General features: G+C 40.5%; 1 protein-coding gene across 1 annotated transcript in view; it reads right to left on the bottom strand.

Moving 5' to 3' along the window:
• Nucleotides 1-258: 258 nt before the first annotated feature.
• Nucleotides 259-16,207, bottom strand: part of LOC115211102 — a 48,345-nt gene continuing 32,396 nt past the window's right edge. The window contains exons 3-4 of the mRNA XM_029780002.2: nucleotides 16,098-16,159; nucleotides 259-1,346 (exon numbers count right to left, since the gene is read on the bottom strand). Of these exons, the coding sequence (XP_029635862.2) occupies nucleotides 453-1,346; nucleotides 16,098-16,159 (956 nt within the window). The 3' untranslated portion in view covers nucleotides 259-452. The remainder of the gene's footprint in view (nucleotides 1,347-16,097; nucleotides 16,160-16,207) is intronic.

Here is a 16,207-nt window from a genome sequence, read left to right on the forward strand (position 1 = left end):
GTCTGTGTGATTCCTAATAGAACTTTGCTCTCCAACATCAAAAATGCTGCTGCGACTTATAGTCAGGTCAATGATAAAATTCCTGATTTGAACCTGACAAGTTGGAGGTGCATCTTATAAATGAGTATATATGGCATTTATAGTTGAGTATATATGGTATTTATAGCTGAGTATATATGGTATTTATAGCTGAGTATATATGGTATTTATAGCTGAGTATATATGGTATTTATAGTTGAGTATATATGGTATTTATAGATGAGTATATATGGTATTTATAGCTGAGTATATATGGCATTTATAGTTGAGTATATGTAGTATTTTGATTTAAGAAAATAAATGTTAACATACATACACACCACCCATATGTGTGTGAACGTGTGTGTGTATGTATGTGTGTGTGTGTGTGTGTTCCTTTTATTTTATATACATATATGTACATATTAATCAAATCAGTTCTTTCCAGCTGCATAACATACATAACCCAATTTAAACCAACCTGATTTATAAAGTTGAAGCTTTGTTTCTGGTTTATGTTTGTCCACATACATTCCATATATGATCTGTTGATCTGTACTTATTAGTTTTATGGACAAAGACTTGTTAACGAAGTTCAAATACTCTTGAGTAAATTTGTACAAAACATCATATTTACCAAGATTGCTAGCACCTCCTATCCACACCATATTGTCATAAATAATGTCTTTATACGTTATATCCTCCTGAAAATATTCTACCTGGGAATAGGCAACCTTTGTATCATCAAAATCTGTAGGTTTTGCTAATTTAAATTTAGGGTCATCATGGAGATATCGAAAAAGTCCAATATCTAACCACATAAAGTATTTAGTATGAAAATAGTTCTTTCTTATAACCCGATTAAGAAGTTCAAATTTTGCATGCATGGCACAAGAATATCCAGGTACAACAGTGTTGGGAAGATGTTTTGGGTAATCAGGCTGTGTATATATTTGAGAAATAATATCGTGTATCTTAAATGACCACAATTCCTTCTTGTTTATCAGAAATATTTTGGTTCGTACTTTAGGAAGATTTTCCCTTAACTTTTGAAAATATTTGTATGCAATCATATCATTTGTATAAAAAATTACATTATTGGTCATGTTGCGAAATACAGACATCCATTTGTAATAGATATTTGGGGTATACTGACGTCTAAAAACTCCTTTTGCAAAGGATCCTATATTGAAATAAGCGGTCAAGACTGTGATTTCATTCGAAAGATTCATATTCATCTTTGGAAGGTCACTTTTAAAAGCGTGAATGTTTTCCTCAATTGATGATATTTTTGTAGAGTTTTCAATAAGATATTCAATTTTAAGATCCTGTTAAATAAATAATAATATATAAAATTAGGAAGGATCAAAATAATGCAAAATAAACAAATAAATAAATATATAAAATAAAGTTTATATTTTACTGGGGCATATTCATTGTGATACAAATCTTAAATCTGCACATTCCTTCAAAATTTGTTTGTTGTTAGTGCTCTGGTACACATTGAAGCAGTAGATTTATTGGTTTTGCTGTACTGGAACTTCAGACTATTTCATATAAATTAATGGTCTTAACAATGACTTAACAATTGAGTAAACGAGTTTAGGACATTTACTCATGGACAATAACCTACTGAGGACAACAGATGATGATTTAAAGCTTCTTAATATATTGGAGAGGGGGTAATTAACCAAGTGGGGTAATTGTCCTGGGGGGTAATTTTCCTAGGGGATAATTGTCCTGATATGGACTAAATTATTATCCTGTACCTAAGCTATTTATGATAGTAAAATAGAAGGAAAGAGTAGATTGACCTTTCTCTTTTCTTCTAATTTCTTGTCACAGTTGACAATTTCAGGAGTATGTGATGTATCTTTGAGTGCATCCTTAATTGCTGCCTAGCTTTGCCATGACCACTGACATTTATTAGGCACACATAAATGACACAAAACCCCTGAAGGATGTAACCCACTGTACAGCTATAAACACAGCAGCATCAACAAGTTACACCTCTTTCAACCGGTTGCATGCACAATGGCTCATTGGATGATAGGATGTACGGACACAACAACAGCTATAACAAATTACACCGTCTTTAAACTGGTTGCATGCACAAACCTTTTCTATAGACAAACTTTGCAGTCAGTCACATGTCAATAGCAATAACACATTACTTTCTACATCTTACACATATTTTGGTACAAGGAACTGACAATGTGAATGTATGTTAGTTAGTTAGTTAATTTTTGGCTCAAACAGCAAAAGGCAAGGCCATGTAGGAGGACATGGAGTTATGTACAGGGTGGTGTTCATGTAAAGAGTTCAGGCCACTTGAGGTCAAGGGAGACTTTGAGACTATAGTACAAGACACTTGCTCAAGGTGTTGTACAGTGGGACTGAACCCAAAACATGTGGTTACAAAGCAAGCTTCTCCCCACACACAGCTATTCCTGCACCTATTTAAATCCATAAAAATGTATAATAATAATAATAATAATGTATAATAAAATATTAAGTATATTATCACTTGTAATGGCTCAGTGGTTAGAGTGTCGAGCTTACGATCGCGAGGTTGTGAGCTTGAATCCCGGACCAGGCTGCGTGTTGTGTTCTTGAGCAAGGCACTTTATTTCACGTCGCTCCAGTTCACTCAGCTGTAGAAATGAGTTGCGACATCACAGGTGCCAAGCTGTATCAGCCTTTGCCTTTCCCTTGGATAACACTGGTGGCGTGGAGAGGGGAGGCCGGTATGCATGGGTGACTGCTGGTCTTCCATAAACAACCATGCCCAGACTTGTGACTAGGAGGGTGGGGGGTCCCGGAATAACCAACTTTACATAAAAATTTTGGAAGGCTATTTTTGAATAAATATACTCTTTTTATACATGAGTTGCCTCCTAATTCAGTGAAGGCACATGGCTCAGTGGTTAGAGCATCGAGCTTATGATCATGAGGTTGTGTGTTCGAATCCTGGACCGGGCTGTGTGTTGTGTTATTGAGCAAGACACTTTATTTCACGTCACTCCAGTTCACTCAGCTGTAGAAATGAGTTGCGACATCACAGGTGCCAACCTGTATCGGCCTTTGCCTTTCCCTTGGATAACACTGGTGGCGTGGAGAGGGGAGGTCGGTATGCATGGGTGACTGCTGGTCTTCCATAACAACCATGCCCAGACTTGTGACTAGGAGGGTGGGGGGTCCCGGAATAACCAACTTTACATAAAAATTTTGGAAGGCTATTTTTGAATAAATATACTCTTTTTATACATGAGTTGCCTCCTAATTCAGTGAAGGCACATGGCTCAGTGGTTAGAGCATCGAGCTTATGATCATGAGGTTGTGTGTTCGAATCCTGGACCGGGCTGTGTGTTGTGTTATTGAGCAAGACACTTTATTTCACGTCACTCCAGTTCACTCAGCTGTAGAAATGAGTTGCGACATCACAGGTGCCAACCTGTATCGGCCTTTGCCTTTCCCTTGGATAACACTGGTGGCGTGGAGAGGGGAGGTCGGTATGCATGGGTGACTGCTGGTCTTCCATAAACAACCTTGCCTGGACTTGTGCCTGGGAGGGTAACTTTCTAGATGCAATTCCATGGCCAGCCATGACCGAAGGGGGTCTCAGCAGCCTCCTAATTTGCAGAATGTTATTTTTGCATCATTAGTCATATTGCTTAATTTCTTAAAAATCCTCCTATAGGTTATTGTGAAATAGTTGGAGGAAAGACAGTGATGTTGGTCAAACCAATGTAAAAATATTGGGCAATTCAAGCTTATGTATCGCTGAAATAATTTTTCTTTCTTACTTTTTATTATTATTATTGAGTGAGAGAGCAGTTCATGCCATCAAAGTGACACTGGGGTAAAATATACGAAGCCCAATATACCCATCATGACTACCCGTCTGATAAAGGTACACCAGGCACATGTATCACACCCATATGTGCGCGATATGGTGATCTCATATCAAGATAAACAGCACATGACCTTGCAGGTGGGGCCCAGTTAGAATTTTCTTCAGGTTGATTGGCTCATCCCGCTCAAAAGGTCCCTGAATAAGGGTTGTTTAAGGATGTTGAAAGAACCACCCATGTTTCCAGAGGTGAATTATTCAAACCCCAAAGAATCCCTCTCAACACATGGCTATGATGCTCCCCCACTACTTCTGCTCGTGATCAGAGATGCACATATCGTCAGCCACTAAGGGACATGCTCAACTGGTTAAGGTCAAACAACTGACAAGCAAATCTGTGGTATTGAGCAGAATATTTGCTGTAGCCCATCTTTTATACCAAGACAAAACAATGTACATGATAACACTTCCAATCAGTTAAGATCAGAAGCCATGAGAGCCACTGCCTGGTACTGCATCAGGGCATTTATTATTATTATTATTATTATTATTATTATTATTATCATCATTATTATTATTATTATTATCATTATTATTATCATTATTATTATCATTATTATTTCATTATTATTATTATTATTATTATTATCATTATTATTATTATTATTATTATCATCATTATTATTATTATTATTATTATTATCATCATTATTATTATTATTATTATTATCATTATTATTATTATCATTATTATTATTATTATTATTATTATTATTATTATTATTATTATTATACATTTTTATGGATTTAAATAGGTGCAGGAATAGCTGTGTGTGGGGAGAAGCTTGCTTTGTAACCACATGTTTTGGGTTCAGTCCCACTGTACAACACCTTGAGCAAGTGTCTTGTACTATAGTCTCAAATTAATCAATGTTTTGTGAATGAATTTGGTAGACAGGAACTGTGTGTATATACTTACATACAAAGGAGTGTCTACAAGCTGTAGACCCATGCTTGGTCATGGCACATAAACATGCTTGTGTGTGTGTGTGCATGTGCATGAGATATCTGGCACCTTGCTGTACTCAAGAAGACGCATCCACCACACCAGAATTTATGTTGTTACTACAGGTGTGAAGTGTATGTATGTGTATGTACGTGAGTGCATGGCTGTGTATGTACACTGTGACATAGACCAATGGTTAACAGTACCAGCACCAACTATCCACTACAAAATCAATACCTTGGGGTCAGCTAGTCTCTATCTTTACCCATTCCAGCTAAATATTCAGTAACAACCATTCTTTCTCCTTAACAACAGAACAACAGTAATTAATTTGTTCTTGTCTCTCCCCCTTTCTTCCCCATTTTGCACAATCCCCACTCCCATATATTCGACCTCATCCTTCTCTTTCTTACTTCTTCAAACATTTGTTTTCTTTTATTCTGTTCTTTCAGTTTCACTCTTCATTTCAAGTCACATCTGCAGCGAATTAACTTGGAAATTTTAATTCTATGTTACTTTCATATAAATAAGGTATCCTCAACCTGGTGATTGGTTAAGTTGAGTATTTCTTCATTGAACAATTATTACATCAGAGGACCAGCTAATTAAGATACATATGTTGCTTGGATTTTATCCATTCCACCCCTTCAATTTCGATTTTTAGCCATATTCACAGTAACTCTAGTAGTTAATTGTGAGCTACACCGAAACTTTCAGTTTATCGAATATCTTAGTATTTTTGATATTGGGAAAAGTGTGTAACATTTGACACCTATAAATTGTTATTGATCCGGACTGTACACTGTCCACTCATGTTTTCTATATTTTCCATGCACTGCTTGAAGCTTACAAATTATCTCCACTTGAGTCCCTAGCATTCCTTTTCCATGATGGCATGGGTTGGATAGTTTGACAGAAGCTAGCTAGGCTGGGAGCCACACCAGCCTCCATTCTTTGTTTTGGCATGGTTTCTACAACTTGATGCCCTTCCTAATGCCATCCACTTTACAGAGTGTACTGGATGCTTTTTACATGGCTCCAGCATCATTGCTTTCTATGTGGCACCATTAGTGACAGGGTTCCTAAGTAACTTGCAAGATGAAGCCCTGTCAACTGGGGGTGAGGGGTAGTATTGAGTGACAGGGTTCCCAAGTAACTTGCAAGATGAACCCTGTCAACTGCAGGTGAGGGGTAGTATTGAGTGACAGGGTTCCTAAGTAACTTGCAAGATGAAGCCCTGTCAACTGGGGGTGAGGGGTAGTATTGAGTGACAAGGTTCCTAAGTAACTTGCAAGATGAAGCCCTGTCAACTGGGGGTGAGGGGTAGTATTGAGTGACAGGGTTCCCAAGTAACTTGCAAGATGAAGCCCTGTCAACTGGGGGTGAGGGGTAGTATTGAGGTGTTGGGCTGGTGGCTTTGTGTCAGTAGAGATTAAAGGTATAGGGGGACAGAGATAGGTGTGTTGCTGTAGAATAAATTCCAGGATACCCCAGTTGGAAAAGAAAGGAGAATGAGTGAGCGAGTAAGATAAAGAGAGTGCAGACAAGCGAGTGTTAATGATGGAGAGCAGCACAAAAAGTAGGTGATTGGTGGAGATAACAGGCAGGGGAAGGGGAAGTTAATGAGAGATAGAAGTGGTTAGGGGGTGGAGGACGGAAACGTAACTGAGAAAGTGGAGGAGTGTAGAACGTACCTATTCTGCTTTCAGGTGATAGAGAAGTGATGAGAAATAGAAGTGGTTTGGGGGTGGAGGACGGAAGGTAACTGAGAAAGTGGAGGAATGTAGAACGTACCTATTCTGCTGTCAGGTGATAGAGAAGTGATGGGTGTTAGGGGATGAAATGTGGGAGAGAAATGGTCGATGATGCAGAGAGGATAGATGGGGGGGGGATGAGGCAGAGCTTCTCACAGACAAGCATTACCAAGGTGGCTTAGGATATAAATTCTGGTGTGGTGGTTGAGTTTTCTTGAGTACAGCAAGGTGCCAGACACCTCGGTCCTTTGTCATCTTCTTTGTGAGGTTCAGTGTCTTGAGATCAGCCTTCAATACTTTGTCCACTGTCTTCCTGGGTCACCCTCTTCCCCAAGTTTGACCCACTTTAAGTGATCAGCACTTCTTTATGCAACTGGCCACATCCATATGCATCACAGGATTAAACCAGTGCTGTCTTCTCTCTTGCAAATTCCATTTAATTCCTCTATTTCTTTACTACCCACAAAGGGCTAAACACAGAGGGGACAAACAAGGACAGACAAACGGATTAAGTCGATTATATCGACCCCAGTGCATAACTGGTACTTATTTAATCGACCCCGAAAGGATGAAAGGTTAAGTCGACCTCAGCAGAATTTGAACTCAGAACGTAACGGCAGACGAAATACGGCTACGCATTTCGCCCGACGTGCTAACGTTTCTGCCAGCTCACCGCCTTATTTAATTCCTCTTATGTCTAACTTTTCACTCAGTACACTAGTGCTCTGTTGCACATGCACAATTACAATGCACATTGAGCAGAACATATTAGCATCATTCCTCTCTAATCTTCGCATGTCCTCTGTATTCAGGGCCCCCTTTTCACTACCATGTGACATTGATGTTTACACACATGAATCATTTAATCATTCAATTTCCTTTCACTCAGAGAGAAAGAGAGAGAGAGAGAGGGGGAGAGAGAGAGAAAGAGAGATGAAGAGAGAGAGAGAGAGAGAGAGAGAGAGAGAGAGAGAGAGAGAGAGAGAGAGAGAGAGAGAGAGAGAGAGAGAGAGAGAGAGAGACCTTTGGTTGCCAATAGAGGCAAAAGCTCTCTGAATTTTCTCCATCCCATGTTTATTCTTGCTATTACATTTTTAGTACATCTACCTCTGTTGCTAATAAGTTACCTACTTAGTAGAAATTATCTACAACTTCTAGAGAACCTCCAGGGCATTTTAAAAAAATCAATTTCATATGTGTCTCTAGATTTTATGGCTACCTTGAGAAATAGGAGAATGGAGGAGAGGGATGTCGGTGATACCTGTAAAGGGATGTTGGTGACACCTGTTGAGGGGAGGGGTGTAGTAGTTGGGGAGGGATGCAAGTAGCATTAATGATGATACAGTTGACAGGGGGAAGAGAGAGGGATGACGTATTTAGGTAGGCTGAAGGAGTAAGAGATAGATAAATAAATAGAAAGAAAGAGAGAGAGAGAGAGAGAGAGAGATAGATAAATAAATAGAAAGAAAGAGAGAGAGAGAGAGAGAGAGAGTGGAGTGAGGGATAGATAAATAAATAGAAAGAAAGAGAGAGAGAGAGAGAGAGTGGAGTGAGGGATAGATAAATAAATAGAAAGAAAGAGAGAGAGAGAGAGTGGAGTAAGGGATAGATAAATAAATAGAAAAAGAGAGAGAGAGAGAGTGGAGTAAGGGATAGATAAATAAATAGAAAGAAAGAGAGAGAGAGAGAGAGTGGAGTAAGGGATAGATAAATAAATAGAAAGAAAGAAGAGAGAGAGAGAGTGGAGTAAGGGATAGATAAATAAATAGAAAGAAGAGAGAGAGAGAGAGTGGAGTAAGGGATAGATAAATAAATAGAAAGAAAGAGAGAGAGAGAGAGAGAGAGAGAGAATGGAGTGAGGGATTGATAAATAAATAGAAAGAAAGAGAGAGAGAGAGAGAGAGAGTGGAGTAAGGGATAGATAAATAAATAGAAAGAAAGAGAGAGAGAGAGTGAGTGGAGTGAGGGATAGATAAATAAATAGAAAGAAAGAGAGAGAGAGAGAGAGAGAGAGAGAGAGAGTGTATGAGAAGCATAGTGCATGAGTGGAGATAAATTGGTGATCTGAGGGGTATGGATTTGCCAATTAACATACAAATATAAATCCACATGTAGAACACACACACACACACACACACACAAACAAACACACATGATATTAAAATAACTAACAAAGGAAGGCGTGTTCATTAGTTCAAGTACACACAGCTGTTTCCAGTATTTGTTCTTAACATATAGGCTTAAAATTTATTTATTTTTTAATCCAGATCAGTAAGTGCTGATACCTAATGAACAGTTACTTATCCTGCTATAGACAAAGCAGAATTATAACACACACACAGGCAGACACAGACACACACATACACATACAGGCAGACACACGCATACACACACACAGACAAAAACGCATACACACATACAAACAGACACACACACACACAGACACACACACAAACACATATGCAGACCTACAGACATACACACACACACACACAAACACACAGAGACACACACACACATACACACACAGGCAGACACACACATACACACACAGAGACAAAACGCATGCACACATACAAACAGACATACACACACAGAGACACACACACATACGCAGACAGACACACACACACACAAACACACACATACACACACACATACACACACAGGCAGACACACGTACACACACAGGCAGATACACGCATACACACACACAGACAAAAACGCATACACACATACAAACAGACATACACACACAGAGACACACACACAAACACATACGCAGACAGACAGACACACACAAACACACAGAGACACACACATACACACACACACAGACAGACAGACACACACACACACACAAACACACAGACACACACACAGACACATACACAGACAGACAGACACACACACACACACAAACACACAGACACACACACAGACACACACACAGACACATACACAGACAGACAGACACACACACACACACACACACAAACACACAGAGACACACACACAGACACATACACAGACAGACAGAAAGACACACACACACACATACACACACAAACACACAGAAACACACACACAGACACATACACACACAGACAGACACACACACACACACAAACACACAGAGACACACACACAGACACACATAGACACACTCACACACACACAGACACACTCACACACACACACACACACACACACACGACAACAAAATATGTATACTCTACTACACAATGCAGTTTGAATTAGAAGAGCTGAAAATAATTGTAAATATTTGAAAGCTTTTGTTTTGACAGGAAGTTAAAAGAACATAAACACTTTCCTTCTCTTCATCCCCTTGAACAATAAAAAGGGCATTGTGGGACGTGACTCACATGTTTTACAGTTTGCTTATCAGTCCTTGGAGGAGAGGTGCTTGATATCATTCCCCAACTGAAAGCATAGAATATTTGGCAACCATATACAGCAACTAGAAATTAAGCTGGTACCATAGGGGACAGCTTAATTAGAATATTTGCAATTATGGGAAAACATACACAAGAGGCACAGGAGTGGGTGTGTGGTAAGTAGCTTGCTAACCAACCACATGGTTCCGGGTTCAGTCCCACTGCGTGGCATCTTGGGCAAGTGTCTTCTGCTATAGCCCCGGGCCGACCAATGCCTTGTGAGTGGATTTGGTAGACGGAAACTGAAAGAAGCCTGTCGTATATATGTATATATATATATATGTGTGTGTGTGTGTGTGTGTGTGTGTCTGTGTTTGTCCCTCTAGCATTGCTTGACAACCGATGCTGGTGTGTTTACGTCCCCGTCACTTAGCTGTTCGGCCTAAGAGACCGATAGAATAAGTACTGGGCTTACAAAGAATAAGTCCCGGGGTCGATTTGCTCGACTAAAGGCGGTGCTCCAGCATGGCCACAGTCAAATGACTGAAACAAGTAAAAAAAAAAAAAAAGAGTAAGAGTACACACACACACACACATACACATGCACACACACACACTTGCATATACATACTCACACACACATATATATGCATACCTAAGGCCGCGAGCTGGCAGAAACGTTAGCGTGCTGGGCGAAATGCGTTGCCGTATTTCGTCTGCCGTTACGTTCTAAGTTCAAATTCCACCGAGGTCAACTTTGCCTTTCATCCTTTCGGGGTCGATAAATTAAGTACCTATTTCTTTACTACCCACAAGGGGCTAAACACAGAGGAGACAAACAAGGACGGACAGATGGATTAAGTCGTTTATATCGACCCCAGTGCGTAACTGGTACTTAATTTATCGACCCTGAAAGGATGAAAGGCAAAGTCGACCTCGACGGAATTTGAACTCAGAACGTAACAGCAGATGAAATACCGCTAAGTATTCACCCAGTGTGCTAACGTTTCTGCCAGCTCAACGCCTTGTACCAGTTACGCACTGGGGTCGATGTAATCGACTTAATCCGTTTGTCTATCCTTGTTTGTCCCCTTCTGTGATTAGCCCCTTATGGGTAGTAAAGAAATACATACATGCATACAGAGGTTAATTTATGTGGAGGCGCAATGGCCCAGTGGTTAGGGCAGCGGACTCGCAGTCATAGGATCGCGGTTTTGATTCCTAGACTGAGCGTTGTGAGTGTTTATTGAGCGAAAACACCTAAAAGCTCCACGAGGCTCTGGCAGGGGATGGTGGTGATCCCTGCTGTACTCTTTCACCACAACTTTCTCTCACTCTTACTTCCTGTTTCTGTTGTACCTGTATTTTAAAGGGCCGGCCTTGTCACTCTCTGTGTCACGCTGAATATCCCCGAGAACTACGTTAAGGGTACACGTAGGGTACCTGGGTATATATAGGGTACCTGGGTATATATAGAGTTGAAGGGGACTACCGGATAGCAATGATACAGAGGAACAGGTCCATGAGAACAGGATTGGTGTGTGGGAGGTAAGCATAGTGTATGAAAAAGCTGAAAAAGAGGTAATTTCTACTCTTCTCCTCTGGAAGCCATCTACTCGCAATACCAGAGGGCACACACTCTCCTACCCTGATGTAATCTCCAGGGATACAGGCATCCAGCAACAGGACCTCCGTAATGCCATGATGGACCGTGAAGTCTGGCGTAGCATGGTAAATTCCATTGTCTCGACCACGGTCGAACAATGATGATGATGAGTGTATGAAGGAGGAAATGTGAGGAAGAGAAATGTTAAGATGTAGATTGGTTTGTTGGGGCAGGGTGTGTGAAAAGTTTTTTTTGTTATGTGTTGGTGGAATATACAGATCAGGAGCTAGCAGATATCAATGATACAGTGAGACAGGGCGTATGGGTGAAACACACAAGTCGGCGGGGCTAGCAGAGAGCAATGATATAGTGGGACATGGCCAGGAGGGCAGGATTGGGGAGTGGGAGGTAAGCATAGTGCATGAAGTGGAAATATGAGAAAGAGAAGAGATGTAGAGATATATATTTCTTTACTACCCACAAGGAGCTAAACACAGAGGGGACAAACAAGGACCGAAAAACGGATTAAGTCGATTACATCGACCCCAGTGCGTAACTGGTACTTAATTTATCGACCCCGAAAGGATGAAAGGCAAAGTCGACCTTGGCGGAATTTGAACTCGGAACGTAATGATAGATGAAATACGGCTACGTATTTCGCCCGGCGTGCTAACGGTTCTGCCAGCTCACCGCCTTTGAGATGTAGAGATATAGTTTGGTTTGTTGTGGTAGAGTGTGGGAGAAGTTTCCTTGTTAAGTGTGGGCAGGACACACAGCACTTCTAGAACTCAGTTTCACTGATGTGGGTGGGTCTTCTCAAGAACCTCATATCACCAGACATCTCAGTCCATTGTCATTTCTTCTGTGAGGCCCAACATCCTGAGATCAGTCCTTACTTCATCCCATGTCTCCTTCAGTCTCCCTCTTCCACAGGTACCATCCACTTTCAGTGATCGGCACTTCTTTATGCAGCTGTCCTCATTCATACACATCACATGTCCAAACCAATGTAGTCTTCTCTCTTGCATGCCACATGTAATTCCTTTCATACCTAACTTTTTCTCAATACATTTGCACTTTGTTGTACATGCGCACTGATGTTGCACATCCAACAGAGCATACTACCTTCATTTCTCTCCAGTCTACTCATGTCATCTGCATTCAGAGCCCATATCTCACTACTATGGAGCATAGCCATTCTCACACAAACACCATACAGTCTACCTTTCACTCTGAGAGTCCTTTTGTTGCCAACAGAGGTAATAGCTCGCTGAACTTCCTCCACCCAATTCTTATCCTAAAAACAAGACTTTCAGTGCATCCTCCACCATTGCTAATTTGGTCACCTAGGTAACAAAAACTATCTATAACCTTAAGAGAGCCTCTTGGGCATTTGAGAGGATCTTGGTCGTGTGTGCTTATTGTTCCTGCCAGATACAAAGACAACTTTATCTGTTAATCTACTTGTGATTCCTCTGCACTTCTTGTGTGTCCATAGTTTACACTGGGTGCAGCAACTTCTTTCCTACTTATTGAGCAGGGCAATTTACCTGATGGAAAGAGAGTTTTATCATTTTTCTTACAAACAACATCTTTGGTCTTTGTTAGGTTGACATTAAGGCCATTTGACTCCAGGCTTTGTTTCCATACCTGGAATTTCTTCTCCAATTCTGCTAAAGATTCTGCAATAAGAGCAAGGTCATCAGCATATAGCAGTTCCCACGGGCACCCAGTTTTGAATTCCTCTGTTATGGCCTGGAGGACTATAATGAATAAGAGTGGGCTGAGAACTGAGCCTGGTGAACCCATACCTGTACGCTAAATTTATCACTGTATTCATGGCCAACTCTCACATCACTGACAGCACCACAGCACATGGCTTGTACAGTTTTTAACAAGACATTCCTCTACTCCTAACTTCCTTAGAGACCACCATGTAATAGAGCAGAGAACTTTGTTGAAAGCTTTCTTCAGGTTGATGGAAGCTAGGTACAATGGCTTACTTTTGGTCAAGTGCCTTTCCTTTTGCTGTCTCACTAGGAAGATGGCATTTGTGGTACTCTTCCCAGGTACAAAATCAAACTGCGTCTCATTTAGTTTAATTCTAGTTCTAATCAATTGAGCTATAACTCTCTCTCTGTATATATGTGTGTGTGCGTGTGTTAAGTATATATGTGTTTGGAGGCAAGGCAAGGCTGGCAACGGCCACGATCGGATGGTGTTTGTAACGTGCCACCAGCACGGAGGCCAGTTGATGTGGTGCTGGCTACGGCCACATTCGGATGGTGGCACATAAGAGAACCATCTGAACGTGGCCGTAGCCAGCACCACATTGACTGGCCTCCGTGCCGGTGGCACATAAAAAGCACCATCCGAGTGTGGCCGTTAACCAGCCTCGTCTGGCACCTGTGTCGGTGGCACATAAAAAGCACCCACTACACTCACGGAGTGGTTGGTGTTAGGAAGGGCATCCAGCTGTAGAAACACTGCCAGATCTGACTGGCCTGGTGCAGCCTTCGGGCTTCCCAGACCCCAGTTGAACCATCCAACCCATGCTAGCATGGAAAGCGAACGTTAAACGATGATGATGATGATGATGATGATGATATATATATTTAAAGCTGGCTCATCAGAGTATGTTCTTTAAATTGCCCTTATATGGGCATTCAAGTGGCAAATGTTCATCCTAATCTTTTTTGTAAATTGTATGTAATTATGGAATGCAGAGGGGGGTAAGGGTGAGATGGAAAGGGTAGGGGAGAAATTGAAAAAGAGCGACAGAGCTTGGAAGAAAGGAAGGGCAGAGGATTTTTGAAAGATATGTGTGAAAGATTCTTCAACAGGAAACCATTTGGTAACATGAATTGGCTGTTATGAGACTAAGTTGTATACATATACAAGTTTGCTTTGTTTTATTGCTAGCATCACTTGAAACTTCAAATTCTTTTGTATTTCCATCATAAAGATACAAGAGGAGCAAGTGAATTCAGATACTCTGTTATTGTCTTGTTCCCGGAAGTGTTGAGAGTAATTACAACATCAGCCTCATTCAGCTTCAGACACCAGTTCACCAGTTTTCATTGGATTTGGATTCTAGTCCTTATTATATGCAAGCCTGCATTAGCCTATTCTACATATAGCTCATCATAGAAAGGATATCCGTCACTAAGTGGATATCTTCATCACCACAAGAGATTCCAGCCATATTAATCATTAAAATATTGATGTAATCTTTTATCCTTTTATTCTTTTACTTGTTTCAGCCATTTAACACCGGCCATGCTGGAGCACTGCCATAGAAGGTGTTAGTCAAAGAAATCAACCTCAGCACTTATTCCTTGCAAGTCTACCAAATAGATGAAAGAGCATTGTACAAAATGGAGGAGAATATATTTTAGATTAAAAAAGAACACCTTGACTCAGTCTGTCTTACTGCAAGAAAGTACAGCGGGTGGATCTTGCGCACCTTCAAATCAAGAGATACCTCAACAATGAAAACCCTCTGGAACAGTATGATACTTCCGAGGATTGACTACTGTTCTCAGTTGTGGTCACCAACAACAAAGGGCCAACTATCTAAGATAGAATCGCTCCAAAGAAATTTTACCTCATACTTCTCAGAAACGAGGGACCTGGACTATTGGCAAAGACTCAAAACCTTGAGGATGTACTCAATAGAAAGAAGATTTGAGCGATACCGAATTATATACATTTGGAAAATGATAGAGCAGAAGGTGCCAAACTTTGGTATCAAAACCTACCACTCACTGTGCCACGGAAGACGCTGCCAGCTGCCACCAATCAACAAAAAGGCTGGCCAGGCAGCAAAAACCCTGCGAGAATCAAGTCTGTTGGTTCGAGGAGCACAACTGTTCAACTCCATTCCGGTACATGTCAGAAATCTATCAGGATGCAGTGTGGAATCATTCAAATTGCAACTGGATAGATACTTAAGCACCATTAGAGATGAACCCCATCTCCCAGGATATACACAACGAGCACAAACTGACTCAAACTCGCTCCTACACATGTCAAATTTAAGCAGAGAATACAACCTGGCAACCACACCAGACTCTGAGGGTGGAGTCTTCGACTTGGCCTGAGCATGGACTCAAACCCAAATGAAATGAAATGTTCATCTCAATTTTGAAAAATAAAAGAAGTATAAAAAAAAAACACATCATTTATGGAATGATCCAATACTTGATGTTAGGAGTGGCAGCCAGCCATGGAAATCATGCCAAAGCCGACAGCAGAGCTTGATGCAGTCTTCTGACTTGCCAGTTCCTATCAAACTATCCAACCCATTAGCACCATGGAAAATCAATGTTAAATGATGATGATGATGATGATGACCAAACTTTCCAAACAGTGCAACAATATTTTCATTTTTATGATTCAAAGCGTTTTTTAAATTTTTTTTACTTAGATATATAAAGCAGATTTTTTTAGAAAAACTTACATATAATTCTAATGGGTTAAAATTTCTCTCTTCTAGATACCACTGGCTTGGAAATAATATTCCTGTAAAATAAAAGTAGTTGTCAGAAAAAAAAAACACATATTGATATT

Source organism: Octopus sinensis, linkage group LG4 (genome assembly GCF_006345805.1).
Source record: "Octopus sinensis linkage group LG4, ASM634580v1, whole genome shotgun sequence".
Classification (NCBI taxonomy): Eukaryota; Metazoa; Mollusca; class Cephalopoda; order Octopoda; family Octopodidae; genus Octopus; species Octopus sinensis.